At 39.8% G+C, this 17,314-nt stretch overlaps 1 protein-coding gene across 2 annotated transcripts in view; it reads right to left on the bottom strand.

The window, feature by feature from the left end:
• The window catches only part of LOC101978683 (thiamine transporter 2), a 32,600-nt gene extending 18,653 nt beyond the window's left edge, over positions 1–13,947 (bottom strand). Inside the window, exons 1-2 of one of the 2 annotated variants that reach the window (XM_078018141.1) lie at positions 13,746–13,947; positions 9,584–12,216 (exon numbers count right to left, since the gene is read on the bottom strand). In XM_078018141.1, coding sequence (XP_077874267.1) covers positions 9,858–10,583 — 726 coding nt within the window. In that variant the 5' untranslated portion in view covers positions 10,584–12,216; positions 13,746–13,947 and the 3' untranslated portion in view covers positions 9,584–9,857. Of the gene's footprint in view, positions 1–9,583; positions 12,217–13,745 lie in introns of those variants that run through there. The other variant, XR_013424345.1, reaches the window with a different exon arrangement.
• Between the last annotated feature and the right edge of the window lie 3,367 nt (positions 13,948–17,314).

Raw genomic sequence — 17,314 nt, forward strand, 5'->3', positions numbered from 1 at the left:
ATAAGGCTTTTCTTTATACCTAGAAAACAACAACAATGATAATGATAAAAGCATTTTTCTCTGCTTGTGGAGGGTGGGGGTATCGCCCCTGTTGAGTGTATGCATGATCTAAAATTACAAAATATGGCAAAGAGAAATTTAAGAATAAAGAAAGACACAGCACCTTTATTGATAACAACTTTCAACATTATTGAGTTTTTATTTTTTCCAAATTGATCTATAGATGCAAAACCATCTAATGAAAATCCTAGCAGCCTCCCTTTTTCTTTATTAAAGAAATAGACAAGCTGATTCTAAAGTAAAGACCCTAAATAAGTAAGAAAATCTTAAAGAGAACAAAGTTGGATGATTTCCATTACCTCATTTTTAAGATGTAGTGTAAAACTAGTTAAAAAAACAACAACAAAATACTGTGGTGTTGGTACAAGAATAGGCATAATGGTTGATGGCACAGAATAGTTCAGAACATTCCCTTGAATTTCCCCAAAACTTCTCTCCCAATACCACTTCATTCTGATTTTCTTCCTGCCATTCTTCTGAAATACATCATGGAAAAAGTTATCAATGGCTTCTCCTCAACGTTTTGTACTTTTTTTGTGTAGATGTTTTACATATTTTTAATAATATTGTTGCTAATTATAAATTGTGTTATCTTTTAAATTTTTTAAAAAATTATTTTCTGTTAACACATAGAATTATAATTTAGTTTGTGTATTGATCATGTATAAAAAAAACCTTTACTTACAATAAATACAAAGCATTTTTTTTAGATACCTTTGAACAGTCTCCATCTATTACTTGTCATGTGAAATAATGACAATTTTGTACTTATACTGTATATATCCTCCTGATTTAATTTTTCCTTTGCTATTCTTTTACATGTTTGGATGGGGAGTTGGGTACATTGATTTCAATGGTTGGAGTCCCCACTACGTCTTGAACATGAGCACTGTTGCTGGCAGGTAGCTTTGCCTTTCTGGTGATTGATTCAGGGAAATACCTTCACTGTGTCATCCTGAGTGTGCTATAGTTTTTTGATCAGGTAGAGAAAGTTCCCTCTTTTTATTCTTAATTTGGAGGGGGGGATGGTACTGGGAATTAACACAGGAGTTCTTTGCCATCGAGCCACATCCTCACCCCATTTTAAAAATTTTATTTACAGGGTCTTGAACGTGAGCACTGATGGTGACCAAGTAGCCATACACTGGCCACACACTGGCCATTCTTCTGTCTCAGCCTCCCAAATCACTGGGATTACAGACACATGCCACTGTGACTGGTATCTCTAATTTTTTAAAAGATATTTATTTATTTATTTATTTATGTTTAATTCTTGAATGACTTAAGTTTTACTGAGGGTTTTCTCTGCATCTAACCCGATCATGATATATCCACTTAGTTTTTCCATATTCTGTCAATCTCATGAGTCATATAAGTTGTCTTACAGATATTCAGTTAATGTGGTATTTCTGCAATAAACCAAACTTGCCATGCTATATCATTGTTTTTAAATACACAATTGTCCTTCAGTATCTATGGGAAATTGGTTCCAGGACCTCTAAAGATATCCAAGCCTGTACATGCTTGAATCTTTTTTTTTTAAATATTTTTTTATAGTAAATAGACACAATACCTTCATTTTATTTTTATGGAGTGCTGAGGATCGAACCCAGTGCCTCATACATGTTAGGCAAGCACTCTACTTACTGAGCTACAGCTCCAGCCCTGCTTGAATCTTTTATATAAAGTGGCATGTATCTGCATACAAGTTACACATATCTTCCTGATACTTTAAGTTGTGTCTAAATGGCTCATAGTACCTAGTACATCGTAAATGATGTAAATACTTGTTATATTGTATTGTTAAGAGAATAGTGACAAGAACAAAGAATCTACATATGTTCAGTACAGATGCGTTTTTTTTTTTTTGTCAAAATTTTTGATCAGCAGATGCAAACCCTGTTGTAACAGGGACAACTCTAAAGTTGCATATGACTAGCTACTATTTTGTTCAGCTACTGTTTTTGCACGTATGTTCATGAGAGAATAACCTGTAATTTCCTTTTCTTGGAATGTTTGCAGCAGCTTTTGGCAAGAAAGTTATGTTTATCCAATAAAACAAACTGGGAAGCATTCCTTGTAAATATTTATATAGACTAGCATGATTTCTTACTTGACTATTTCACATAATTTATTTGTGAAGCCAAGGTGGACTGGAGCTTTCTTTCAGTGAAGATTTTTATCTAAGGATTAAGTTTCTTTAATAGGATTCTTGAGGCTTTTTATTCCTTCTTGTGCACATTTTAGAAAATTGTGATTTTTAACAGAGATTTGTGCATTTCATCTAAAATTTCAAGTTTATTGGCATAAAGTTAGTAATAAAATCTATTATTGTCTCTTCAGTATTTGAAAGATATGTAATTGTGTCTTCTTTTTCATTCTTGATATAATAGCTTGTGTTTTCCCTCCTTTTTCCACAAACAGACTTTCCCACAGTTATTGGTCTTTTCAAATGACTAATTTGATTTTTCTGATTTATATTATACTCTTTTCTATTCTATTGATTAATTTTTTGCTCTTCTCTATCATTTTCTTCTTTTGCTTTAAATTTCATTTGCTATTCTCTTTTAACGTTTGGTGATATATGTTTAAGTAACTTGATTTTATTCTTTCTTTTTTAAAAGAAATGCATCCTAGGCTCTATGCTTCTTCCTTCTCACTGTTCAGCTATGTGATATAAATTCCGATTTTCATATTTTCGCTATCAATCATTTCAAATTGTTCTCTAATCTTGACGATAATTTCATGGTTGACTGTGTTCTTTTTAAAATTTCAAAACATTTGGCTATTTTAAAATCACAAATTTGTTAATGATTTTAGCTTCATTGTGATTATCAGAATACATATTCTGTTTGAAATTTGTTGAGAGCTACTTTCTAACCCAGTGTAGGAGCTTGGTTCTGGTCAGGATTCCTTGTCCTCTTGATAGGAATGTTTACTCTGCAGCCACTGAGTGCAGTATCCACATCTTTGTGGGGAATGTATTGGACATGAAGATAAGTCTTCTTATTGACATTTTTGTCTCTGTTCTTGAAAGAGATGTGCTCATATCTCCAACTAGGAGTGTGGACTTTTTTTTATTTCTCTTTTGAGTTTTGTCAGGTTTTGCTTAATTTTGTTTAAGATATTATGTACAGATTGATTAACCCTTTTACCATTATACATTCATTATTAAATTTACCATAGTAAAAAAGACAAATCACTCTTGTATTATTGTTTGCTTGTCTGATATTAGGATCACTAAACTAGCTTCCCTTTAGTTAGTGTGTGCATGGTATAGCTTTCCCAATCCTTCAGCTTTCAACCTTTTGGAGCCCCTATTTTCAAGAAGTGTTTGAAGCCACATAAGGCTGACGAGGTAGCTCAGTGGTAGAGGCTTGCTTGGCTTGGTGTGTGCAAGGCTCTGTGTTTGATCCCCAGTGCTACAAAAACAAATAGAGACAAACCAATGAATTAATTAATAAAAGAGCAAAATAATTCGGTTTCTGATTATTTTTAGTTCATTTAGTTGACTTTTTTTTTTTTCATGTGCTTAGAGAAAATGGTTCAGGCACATTTTAATGACCTGATTGATCTATTTGCTTTTAAATTTGCCATCTCTTTTGGGGCTTTCTGTTTGTCCTGCCTGGTCTGGGCTCATTCTTTTCTTTCTTGCCTTTTGTTGTATTAATTAAGTTTAAAATTATTTTAATTTTATTCTTTTAGTGGTTACCATAGAGATTAAGTTGTGTATTTTTGAAGTAGTAGAGTCTACTTTTTTTAAACAATTCTTTGACAATACAGGGATGTTGCAGTACTTTAACCCACGACTTCTGCTTCCTTTTGCACGGTTCTAGACTTTAATTCTACTTATTTTTATTATTTACTTTTTTATTTTGAGGGTGTTCTGGGGATTGAACTTAGGGGCACTCAGCCACTGAGCCACATTCCCAGCTCTATTTTGTATTTTATTTAGAGACAGGGTCTCACTGAGTTGCTTAGCGCCTTGCTTTTGCTGAGACTGGCTTTGAAATCTGATCCTCCTGCCTCAGCCTCCTGAGTTGGTGGGATTACAGGAATGCACCACCATGCCTGGCTCTTACCTATATTTTCAAAGGAAGAAACACTATTATTGTTGTTTTAAAAATCAAAATGTTCTTCAATTTACTCAGCATCCACCCTTCCTGTTATTTTTCCTGCATTGCTGCCATCCTATTCCAAGTTCTTGTGCCTAAAGAACTCCCTTCAGTATTTCTTCTAGTGTGAACCATAACAATTTTGCCAAATTTTTGTTTGTCCCAGAATGCCCTTATTTTGCTTTATTTTTTTGGAGAATATTTTGCCAAGTATAAAATTCTAGGTTAGTAGTTTTTTACTTTCATTGCTTTACTGTTATGTCAAGGGAAATGCTTTCAGAAAAATAACCAGGAAGTGAGGGGCGATGTCCTCTGCTTCACATGTCCATCCAGCAGCATGCCTTGCCCCCTTAACTTGTTTTCTTACCTTTTTAATTAATCAGCATTAAATTTTTAATATTTTATACTTTGATGTGATATTTGTTATGCTTGCATATAGTTTTGTAGAGTAGCTACACTTCTAGAACAGTCCTGAGAATATTTGGTGTGTTGTTTCAAAAAGAAGTAGCTTAAATGCTCTCCGATGATTCAAGTAGGCAAGGAAAATTGGGAGTGGAAACTAAATTAAGTCAAAACTCCACCGAATCACATCCTATTATATTATGTTGCCAAATAAGACAAAATCAAAAGCAGAAAGTATGTCATTGCTTATTAGTAGTGAGCACTTTACTTTGTTCCCCTGATTAGTGGTCTTAATCAAGTCCTAAGTGGAATTTGATTAAAATAAAAATATAGTCCTATTGTCTCTTGTAGGAAGCATTTGCCGTCACATTGCAAAAGGCCATTCAGAAGGAAAGCATAAACACATTTTGTTGCTTCAGATTTAGACTGTTAAAAGAAAGACATAATAAACACTGCGGTGGTTATAAGAAGCACGTAATTTGTCTTGAATGCCAAAGACTAAGCATAACACACCCAGATATTTGGTGTGAATGCACGAGGAGCAGTGAGACCTCATCTGCTGCAGACAAGGTCCCAGAGACCAGCTTTCCCAGATTTCAGTTAATTTCAATAGACCACTGTGAAGGCTGCCGTGGTCCCTGAAAAGAAAGGAATCGACTTATACTGTATCTTGTTAGTTTCTTCACAGTAAGACAGCCTACAGGATTGTTGAAATCCATATTATAGAAATACTGCATATTTTGAATGAAAAAGTCACTCAGTCTCCTTCTCTTAGAGTTTTAAATAGATCAACGGAGTTTGCGTGCCCATAAATCCATAACCTGGAAAGGACCTGGGGAGCCCATTGTTTTCTTTCGTCTTCCCTTTGAAGGTGATAAAATTTAGGTGCAAAAACCTGGTGTCAAGTAAAAATGAATCTGGACTTAGGAAGAAGCTTTTATTTAGAAGAGAGATGACTGCAATAGGGACAATGTTCTGGTCGCAGAAATCTGCCAGTGTCCCCAAAACAAACAGAAAAAAGGGTGTTCTTTTATAGGGGAAAGGAGGGGCAGGCAGAGATCAGCAGAATCCCTGCAGGGGGAGTTGGACATTCAGGGGGAAATGCTCCGTGAGCCTAGACAGGAAAGTGTCCTGCTTTGGTCAGCCCACTCCCAGGGGATGCTGATAAGGGGACACATTCCTCAAGTTTTTTGCTTGCTCAGGGTTGAGGCCAGTGGGATTTAGGAGCCTGTAGCAAAAAGAGGAGCCTGATTCAAGTTTGACAAGAAAAAGCAGAAGGTGAGAGATGGGGAACTGTGACCGCGTGGCCATTGGAGGGAGGCGTCCAAGATCTCCAGCCTGGAGCTGTCTAATCTGAGGTGCCCTCTCTGGACTCACATAACCTTTCCACCTGCCCTTTACCCAAGATCTCTCCCTTTGCCTTCGTCTCAGTTTTCTCTTTCTGAAACATCATTTAAAAAGTTGCCTAAAGATACCTGACAGATACCAAACTGCTTTTCAAGAATTCTCTCTAAATACTTTCCCAACTATTTGTGTGAACATTCCTTTCTTTACTTGCTCATTCATTCATTCACTTACTCTTCAAATGTTTTTTTAGCTTCTTTATGGCACAATATGGTGGTAAATTTGGTGTCCCTGCTCTTAAAAACTATGCAGCCTAGAGGGATACACTAAACTAATAAATGTCTAGTTTTAATATAGCAGGAGAAGAGTTATGAGGGGCTGCTGGCTCTAACCCTAACCTAACTCTGTCTCTAGTCAGCCCTTCTTAACTAGGAGTACTTTTCTTTCTGGGGCCTAGACGGCTATATGTGAAGATGTATTTGGTTGTCATGATGAGGAGCATCCTGCATCTAGGATTCAGAGGCTGATGATGTGGCCACACATCTTACAATGTGTGGGACAGCCCCTCCACCCCAGCAAAGGATTATTCAACTCCAAACATCAACATGCTGTGGATGGAAACACTGACCCAAGCTCTGACCTAACTGATCGTGTGTTGGGGAGCCCATGTGGCTATGGACCCATCCCAGGAGAAACTCATCTTCAAATGTACATTAAATAGATGTCTTATGGTGTGTTCCTACAATGTGCAGAGCCGAGCAGACAGCTGTCAGATTTCATACCATTTCCAGCCTTCTTTCTTAAAGACACGGTTGCCTTTTAGCAACCCGAATATGTGGTTTTGCTTAAAATTTTGACACTGGGTCCTTGCTACTACAAGGTACTAAAAATCATTTAATTTTAAAGAGTTTTAGGCACTGACTTTGCTGGAATTTTTACCTTTTCTATACATATCTCAAGTAAGAGTGTGTCACAGGACTGGGGGCGAATCTACCCCCACTTCTCCCCAGGAGCAAGTATTTACAGTGGAAATAAACTTAATAAGATCAAATCTTAAAGAAGGTTTCTAGAAGTCAAATGGGAACTTTCAGAAAGGAAAAGGAGACTATTAACAACGGATCCTGAAATTTCTAATACCTAGGCAGGTGTGGAACCACCCAAGTTCAGAATAAATATCTTCAAAGTCTCATTTGATGTGAGAGCTTTGTTATGTCAGGAAAATACATGTGCATTGTTGGGGTAACTTCAAAGACCTCTCTGGGCTCTGCCCTTCTTATCATAGGCCAGTAGGACTTGCATTAGCACCCCCTGGAGCACTGGTGCCTGGGACACTTTGCCTGTCCTTCCTGCATCTCCTTTCTTTGGAAAAGTGTTTCAATCATGACAAAACATAAGCCGGGAAGGGACAATCTAAAAACCCCAAGTACCATGGCTTCTTAGCTGGAGGGACCTTTTGACCAAGCAGAAAGTTCAGGAGAGGGTATGAAGTTGGATACTGGATCTGAAAACCCTCAAGCACCAGCGAGATTCTCAGGGCCTTCCCAGGCCACCCAATCTTCCTGCCTTTTTCCTACTGGGTAAAATGCAACCTCAGAAATCCATCTCTAATTGAATAAGGATGAAGCAGACACCAACCAACTCCAGGGAAAGCAGTGAAGTGAATTCTTGGCACAGGCTCCTACCCACCACGAGGGGCTGCCTCACCTGCCACCGCACACCTTGCCTGGCCCCGCCCCACCTGGTGTGCTCCTGGTCTTCTGTTGTCACTATCACCACAATCAATTATTACTACTTCTTAGGAGGAGGCTTGTCCCTGGTTCTTACCAACAATAGTGAAATAATATGCATAAGGCCAGACAGAAAACCATGCAGCACAGCCAAACAGCCTGGCTATGGAGATGGGAGGGAAAGTTTCAGAATTCACTGTTATTCTTGCAGATAAATCGGAAGGCAACATATATACTGTTAAGGAAAGAAGCAACATCATTATTAAAGTTATTGATTTGAAATTCTTTGAAATATGTTAGCCAAATATCTTTGGCTATATCTTGGAGGAGAAAATTTATAATATACTGACTATCACATGTATTTGGATGTGAACAGAATTTTCACTAAATAGAATGTATCCTTGTGAGCTGATATGATCCTTACATTACCCCCTCACCCACCCACCCCATCTTACACAGTCTTACCTGACTCTTTGATTTAAATATTGGTCAGATTGGGAGTACTGCTCAGTGGTAAAGCACTTGCCTAGCATGTGCAAGGTCCTGGATTAGATCCTCCAAAACAGAAAAAAGGAGGGAAGGAAAAAAGTAAGGAAATAAGACCTTGGTCAGCAACCCCACTGTTCACGATCTATAATCGGTACAGGGCCAATTTATGCTTTTGTTACAGACCTGGGCCCTTCCAGGAAACTGAGGCAGTTCAAAGATCCCCCTCCCCACTGCCAACCCTGAATCGGAAAGATTTCAGACATGTTGCTCAGAGTGATAGAACTGAGCCTATTGAAAGGACAGGAAAAAAGAAAAGGGACACTCTCGAGGGAAAGAGTGGGTCCTCTCAGAAAGGAGAGGGACAGTGTGCCTCTCCTGCACCCCAGTTTTATTAAGGATCCCAGAGAAATTTCCAGAGAGTCCCACCTAGGTCCACCTCTTGAGATTTGACTGGCAGCAAGATGACATCACACTTCCAAGTCCCACTGCCATGGCAACCCTAGGTTATTTTGGTCCGTGCTGACTGGTTCTAATTGGATTCTTTACTACAAATTCTGACAGATTTTTTGGTTAGGAGGAATTATCCTTATCTCCCCGAGTCTTGGGATCTGGTCTATGAAAAGGGTCACAAAGTCTCCCCCTTCAGGGCAACTTGGGTTTCTTTTATCGACATTATTTGGGGCCTGCATTTCTCTTGTAGATAACAGGTAGTTTGCTGAGGAATGTGACCTATCGTGTCCACTTAAGCCAGGCAAGACTGCTCAAATTGCTTCTTAGAAAAGAAAGCATGTAGGGGTCAGCACAGTGAGCCCAGTTGCAGAAATATTCCCTTAACCTTCTGTTCACCTCTCTCCGTCCCCTATCACTTTGGACTATAAGCCACAAACCTTTTTTCTGTTTATTATTATTTTTCACAATTCTTGTCACATATTGCTGCTGTTTTTCTACAGCGTGCACTGTACACTGTCGTGTGTGCCATGGCTCAGTTTGCCCACCTCACGTCCACAGCTTGCAAATGACAGCTAAAGACTAGAGTTAGTGAAAGACTAGAGAAAGGAAAGGGTCTTGATGGTTCAATCGGAAATCTCCAGTTGTCCAAAGACAGGCCACATTTGGTCAGTAGGATGCTACCTTGTCACTGATGTCTTTAGGGAAAGGTAGAGCTTCAACAGTCTTTCATGACATTAGCTGCCTCTTTTGAATTTTTATTTTTTTTCCAAACAATCTAGTATTCAGTGTTGAAATCATTACCACGGTGTTATCCAAGATTACAGTTCGAATGCTTAATAATTCATTTTGTATTAAAAATGAACAAAAACTCTGTTTTTTACTTAAGACCGACCTTACAATATACAATTACCTTTACATGAACATCCCTTTTGGTCTTAAAAGTAATCTTATGAAGGAAGCTAGCCAGTATGGTTCTGGCCTTTTGAGAGAACAGAGTGGATTAAACTGGAGTTTTAATTGACTTCCCCACTTGGGAAGTGATAGAACATGGATAAAACTTGAGACAGTGTTTTTTCCCATTGATTCAGTAGTCCTCTTTGGTATAAATAGCAAATATGTCACATTAACCACATGCTGTATACTCTTCCTAACCTTAGGTCTTGTAATCGGAGGTCTCATGAGCTTTGTTTCCTCAGGGCTCCACATCACTGAAATGCACTCATTATAGTTATTTCCAAACAGCCTAACCTGTTTTTTTTTTTTTTTTTTTTTAACCATGGAGTATCTCAGCTACATAGAATATGCACATTTTCTTCACATGGATAAGATAAAGTCTTGCATACCAACTCCCCAAGGTTTCAAGGGCTTCTACTGCTCCATTATAGATTGAAAAATCTTGGGACGGGGCCTTGTCATCCCACAGGATCTGCACATAGTTCAAAACCTGGTTAAAACCCGCTGTGGAAAGAGCCCACCACAGGGACCAGTAGAAAAGACGCTTTGAGGAGTAGCACTCCCGCAGATCCTGGAACCACTGCACGCAGCTCCTCCAAGCCTCATGTTTGGGCTTGGGGCTGCTGGCCTGGCTCTCCTCCCCAGGCCTGGGAAGGCTGCCTGCTTCTTGGTGGGCTGCTTCATCACCTCTAAGGGCTTCCTCTGGGACGGCAGTCTGTCCTGGTGTCTTCTGAGAAGCTTGTTTGCTGGGTTTTGCATGGAAAAACATGCTCTTCTTGGGCATTGGCAGAAAGAGGGAGAAGAAGAAAGCCACAGAGACAGAGGCCAAGGAGATGACGTGGAGGTGGAAGTAGGACACGTTTGCCAGGGAAACCAGGAGCTGGGCCAGCACCGAGGCCGCTGTGTAGGCCACCAGCGTGACACTCCGACAGTAGCCGCTCACCTTCTGGTAGTGCTCTGGTCTGACCACACTGTAGATGTAGGCGTAGTAGGCCACCTCGGTGGCCGACACCAGACCATAGACAAATTCAACCAGCTGCATGATCTTCACTCCTTGGCCAAACAGGAGCAGCAGCCAGGTGACGATGAAGCTTATCCCCTGTAAGACGATGACCGGCTTGTAGCGGACGTAATCAGTGAGGACAAACACGGGGAGCAGCAGCACCAGGTAAGAGTAGGGCCAAAGTGGAAAGTTAGTTGTCTTTTGTGGTCTGCAAAATTAAACGTGGAGAGCGCGAGGGCAGAACTACCAGGAAGTGAACTGAACTGTGGGTCTCTGACACAGACATGGTTAAGATGACGGGCATCAATCCCTGGACTCATTGCTTGGCCTCTGCCAAAGTGGGTCCGATTTCATACTTTACAAGAAGTTCTGACAATATGTTGAAAAGCAACACAAAACCCAAATTCAAGGAAACAAGTTGGAAAATGACAGATATTTGTAACTGGTGGCTTTATACCTCCAGGAAGGTGGAGGGGGAGGAGGAGGAGGAAAAAGAGGAGGAGGAGGCAGGGGAGAAGATCCTTGGCCTCTGTCTCTGCGGTGCCTTTTTCTCACTCTTTCTACCAATGTTGAAAAGGAGCTTGTTTTTCCATGCTCTCAGATGAGTCACCTGCTGTTAACTTTTTAAAAATGTAATTTGATCTGCATAAGCTACTGAGGTTGGGGAAATTGTCCAGAACGCACAAGTTAATCTTTTTACACTTTGACTATCCAGGGCAATGCAGGACTGCTGAGGTTCTGGGCTTGTGGGTACTTAGCAAAATAGCTTACTCCTCTTCAAAGTCAGAATCAAAAGGTCAAAAAAGGTGACTCGGTACTGGAAGAGCTTGATCACCATCACCTTTGATCCACATTGGTGCTTGAATGAGCCTTCCATTGAGATACCATCGGGACCATCAGTTAAATATGGTACAAATGACTGGTTTGAGGTTGAAAGTCAGATAAAGAAGCATGTTTGAATCACTCCTCTGTGTTTCCCCATTCTTGGCTGGGCTTCTTAGGCTGCTCTGGAGGAACCACGAGAAACTACTTAGCTCCCTTGCTCCCGCCAACGTTCTCACGGAATACAGGTAGCATTAGCAAATTATCTGAACGAGGCAGTAGTACGGAAATGATGCATGGATGGAAGATGACATAAAGGAGGCAGGATAGTCCCTCTCAAATCTCTCTTCTCTTTGAATTTTCAACCCACTGATTTTCTGAGCCAGAGAATGTAATTTGACCTAATCTGGGACCTTGAGGTTCCAGGTCGACCTTTACCCAAGTGCTCCTGTAGTTTGGAGAACTTTCCTCCTTGATTTTAGAAATGGCTACTAATCTGGGAAAGGTCTCATTCCAGCGCAGCTTTATTGAGTCCCTGGAGTCTAGGTCCAGCCCAGTGAATCTTCCAGCTAAAGCAGTTTGTGCCTAATGGCAGCCAAGATTGGCATGCACTCATGTTTACTGAGAGGAGAGCAGTTCCCTTGGTGTGGATGGAGGCGAGGAAAGAGAAGCCAAAGAAGAGAAAGTTGTGATCTTACCAATTACCGTTGGCTAAATAACCAGGCTATAAAATGGAGGTTAGCAAATTATTTTCCTGAAGAAAATGAACCAACGCAGTTTCTTCTTTGATCTCATCATTGCTCAACAGCTTAAACCAGTGCTTCTCAAATTAGCATATGTCAGATTCACCCTGAAGGTTTGTTAAAAAACAGAAAATAGGACTGGGTCTGAGAATTTGCATCTTAACCAGTTTCCAGGTTATGCTGATGCAGGGTCTGGGGGCCACACTTTAAGAACCACGGGACTTGAGGCTTCTTAAGACTAGATCCTTTGACCTGAGTGAAATTTAAAAGCAGCCTGATATTTATACATAAAGAGGGGGAAATTTTCAGAGGCCTTTTCACATGACTTTTGGTAACTTGCCCCTTGTCCCTCCTCCACCCCAAATCTTCTATTATCCTCTAAGTCCTACATTCCTAAGCCGGGATGGCGTGGTGGTGTTAGTTTAATGATAATAAGCAAAAAAGTCCTGGAGGTTTGTTTTTGCATAGCCAGAAGATAAAATAAGTTTTTTTTTTCACCTACTCTAATTTTGTTGTAACTCGAACTTTTATTTTTACATAACTGATACACAGACATGTTGATGCTCATCTTAACAAAGTTGACATCTGAGATCATAAGAAGTGTTGCTATTTTGCTCTTACCCAAAGTGCTGGACATAGTTGTAACTAATTAACTTAGCACACTGAGGCTCATATTTTTGTCAAGTCCTGTTAAATAAACTATGATAAATGGCTCTGATGGTTTCATCATTGAGAAAAAAACCCAGATAGGCAGAGAATTACTATAGGATAAAGCCAGGAATGATTTGGTGAAGTTTGGCAACAAGTCATGCTTCTTTAAACTGTCACAAAAATTTTAAAAGCAAGTTGGAAGACTGGTCATCAATTCAATTGATTTCTTTTCATAAAACATGCATTTTATTCTTCATGTTCCTCTCGTACTATCAAAAATGAAAAAAAAAAACACCCCCGTGACCATGAAAATATGACACAGGTCAAGAAACGAACTTGAACCTTTGCTTTTGGTTTCTTGTCATAACGAGAAAAGTAATGAGTGCCCAAAAACACTGTAGGAAGAGATTCAGTTTCATTTCAACTGGAACCATGGTGTCACTGATGAAAACCTACAATATGGCCCACGTCACTCAGTCAAATCCTCCATTAGTCTTTTAGTTTCAAAAATCAGGGGATTTTTCCTGAGGCAGTGGAAGGTGAGAAGGTACGACTGGTAGCTTTAGACAGGAAAGATATCCACCAACAAACACTTATTAAGCATCTATCTCTCATCTCCTTCATGAGCTCCTTAACATGTCAGTATTGCTAAGTGGAGACTAATTTTAATGAACATTTAAATGCAGAGAATTAAGCAGCCCTTGGGAAGTAAAGATTTTTTTCCCATTACTTATTGGTGCATTATAGTTGTACATAATGGTGGGATTTGTTGTTATATATTTGTACATACACACAATATAATTTTGCCAATATCATTGGGGTATAAAAGATTTATAAACCAGCATAGGTATCACTTTTTCTAAGAATTAAACTCAAAAATGAACATTCAGCTACCCGAGAGCTGGGATCAGCTTTGTCACCAGGGTTTAACACAGTGTCTGACCCAGCAAAAGTACCCAAGGGGCATGGACAGAATATCACTCACCATTTCTGACGCCAGGGAGACTAGCTTCAGGCTTTTATGTTAAGAATAACTACTGGTTCCAACCTCATGAGGCAGCCTGTTTGAAAATGCAGAATGTCCAACTCAAAAATGGTTGAATTGGTGGGTTTGAGTAGATTAGGGAATTCATCAAGACCACAATGGAAAGACTACATAACAAGTGACCATGCAGGGAGAGGGCTGATTCTCTCTAAATGGGGAATTTCCACTATTCAGTTTAGGATGGGCAACAAGTTCGCCCCCTGCTGGTGTCTTCACTTATTGTCAGAAGTCAGTGGATTTTTATTTTATCTGTCAGTGTTCTGCCTATGCAGCCCCTCTCAATTGAAGGGCTTTCTTTGTGGTCTATAGAAAACTAATGACTACCTAGGAAGAACTTTGAAAACATAAAGCGTATAATATTCTTTGATTATGTGGTCTATCTGAAATTGAATGGAGCAAAAAAACTGGACATGAAAAGTTCAAAGTGTCCTTCCTTAGGGTTCTTTCTTCTAATTCCAAGGCATTTTTTTTTCTCTTTCTAAAATTAATGATGAAGAGTGAGCTGTGAAAAAATTCAAATACTGGATTTTTAATCCCAGGTAAGTGGCATAACTTTTAATCAGGTAGCTGCTTTTTTGTTAGTTAATATTTAATCTGATGCTTCAAAGGTCATTGAAAACCAGTTAAAATGTTACCCAACAAATGATCTGGTTACTTCTAATGATGTTAAAATGTAAATTCCTAGGCTTCCTATGGAAGAGGGGTCCTTTGAAAGCAGTGGACTTCTGGTCCAGGGTATTGGGTTAGGCTAGCATTGTTTCAGACAGGGTGTCCTGTAGCCTCTGGGTGCTCAGAGGTGGCTTACTCCCCAGCAGGAGGGGATTTCATATGCAATCCAGCTATTTCTGTAAGGTGGGTCACCATATATATGTAGGTATGACTATATTTCTGTTTTATTTGATCCTAGCTGTCTGACATTATTCGAATTCCTAAATGTTTCCAAGGCCCACTGATTAAAAGAAAATAAAAACTACCCACATTAACATTTGTGAGGAGTAAATGAGATCAATTACTGATTTTCTCTAAATAGGGAATCAATAGGAGAGGACTCAGGACAGTATCTGATACAATAAGTACTCTTTTTCCTCCAAGAATCTGGTCTAGGCCAGCTGACCATAAAGTTACAAGGACCAGTGAATTGCTAACAATATAAAAATTTGTAATGGCAGACCCAGCTAATTTGAATTGTTGATCATCTGTATAAACTATGTAATCAGGGGCTGGGGGTGTAGACTGGCATGTGTAGAGACCTGGGTTCTATCCCAGTACCACCACCACCAACACAAAAAAAAAAAAAAAAAAAAAGTGTAATCAGTTTCAAGGTTGTAAGAAAAGAGACTGATGAAAAACTGAATTTATTTTTAACTAAGTTAGCAAAAAGAGCTGTTTGATTAAGGAATTACATTGTTTGAAGGTACTTTATCACTACTAACTTATGTAAGAAAACTCATAAATCATCCTTATCTTTCCTTTTGTCCAAGATGCACAGTTGTCCACTCCAGGCAACACCTGAGCAGTTTAGTTTATTTCTGCTCAAAATACAGAAAATTCTGTCCACATGCATATTTCCCTATTCAGATATTTTATCCAATGCATTTACATTCTTCTCCATAGTGTAGCTCAGTGAACATTTACTCTGTGCTTTTGAAAGAGTTGCAAGAAAATGATCTCTATATTCCAGCTCGTCATGACTCAGCATTGAAGGTATTTTTATCCAGATCTCTTAAATCAGCATCCCATTCGACACAGCTCCCATCGGAACACTGGTCTGCCCTTTCTTACTGGCAGTGTGAATGCATCATTTTTAATGCTGATGGGGCAGATTTTCTCCTAGTTCATTTTCAATGGTCAAATCACTGATTTTGCTATTTAGATGCCATGAACTAGCACCAGGACCATCAGGGGCTGATGAATTATTTGATATCAATTTTGGAAAGCAGGCAGGATACTGCTGTAATAATTACATAAGTGGCTTTTGGGGCTGTGTCATGGGTGGAGGCTGGAAGTATTTTGAAGCCTTGGAGAGAAAGAGCCTAGATAACCTTAAGAGACTGTTGGTATAAATGCAGTCATTAAAGGTAGTTCTGGGAAGGGCTCAGAAAGAGGTGAGGAGAGATACAGAGAGATCTTCCATTGTCTTTTAGAGAATCCTTGCATCTCCATGTACAGGATGTTGCTAGACTTATGAACGTCACGGTGCTTCTGGTGAAGTCTCAGATGGGAGGAAGAACATGTTATTGGACACTAAAGGAAAAGTGACATTGTTATAAAGTAGCAGAGAACTGGAGTGACTTGGGTTGTGCCATTAGAAAGAAAGTAGAGCTTGCAACTGACAATGAACTTGGGTATGTGGAGATTTCCAAGTACGATGTGGAAGGTGCAGCCTGATTTCTCCTTGCTGTTTATAGTAAAATGTGAGAAGAGAGAAAGAAATTGAAGCAGGCACTGCTACACAGAAAGGAGTTGGCACCTGTCAACTTGGAGAGTTCTTAGCCTCTCTAGACAGTGCACTACAGACACAGCCAAGAGTGTGGCTTGACGACTGTTTGCTAAATAAATGAGGTGTGTGACTCATGGATCTACTCAGAGGTCTCAGCTGAAGCCAGGAAGTGAGAGGCAGTTGTTCAGGAAAGATCTGTGGATGATCCTCTGGTCTGGTGTCTTGGATCCCTTTGATTGCAAGGGAGGCTGGCAAGGTTTTTGAGTTCTGTAGCAGCAACATTTCCAGTCTGGACTGAAAGGCTCAGAACAAAATTAATGAAGAATAACTTAAAGACCAGAGCCTTGAGTGCAGAGGTCTGGGTCAACAGGACCTCCTCATGCAGGCCCACTGCCCCAGTGGTCCAACTGGGTGGGACTGCTGCCCCTTGGGCTCAGAGAAAGAAGCACCAGAGCTTAGAGCACTGTTCTCAAGCCTTGAAATCAAATGGGATTTTCCCTCCTAGGTTTTGGATTTGGCTGGAATTCATGACCTCTTTTCTCTTCCCAGATTCTCCTTTTTGGAAGGAAAATATCTATCCTATGCCTAGAATATTGTATTTGGTAAGCACATAACTGTTTCTGATTCCAGAAGTCCACATTTGGAGAGAAATTTTGGCCCAGAATGAATCATGCTCCAAGCCTTATCCATAACTGCTTTGGACGATGAAATTTGTGACTTTGAGGTGATGATATTTAGATGGCATTTTTGACTTGTATTTGATGGGAGGATAGTTAAGAGTTTTGAGGGTGTGGGGATGAGATGCATGTACTTTGCACATTGAGAGGACATGATTTTGGGGGGCTAGAGTTGACTGTGTCCCCCAGAAAGACATGTTTAAGTCCTAACCCCCAGTAAGTCAGATGTGACCTTCCTGAAAACAGAGGCCTTGCAGATGTCATTAGTTAAGATGGAGTCGTGCTGGAGTAGGGTGGGTCCTAATCAATAGCTGGTGTCCCTGTAAGAAATGAAGAAGAAACACAGAGACGTACAAAGCGAGAAGACAGCCAGGGGCAGAGAATAGAGTGGC

This window comes from Ictidomys tridecemlineatus, chromosome 7, assembly GCF_052094955.1.
Source record: "Ictidomys tridecemlineatus isolate mIctTri1 chromosome 7, mIctTri1.hap1, whole genome shotgun sequence".
Classification (NCBI taxonomy): Eukaryota; Metazoa; Chordata; class Mammalia; order Rodentia; family Sciuridae; genus Ictidomys; species Ictidomys tridecemlineatus.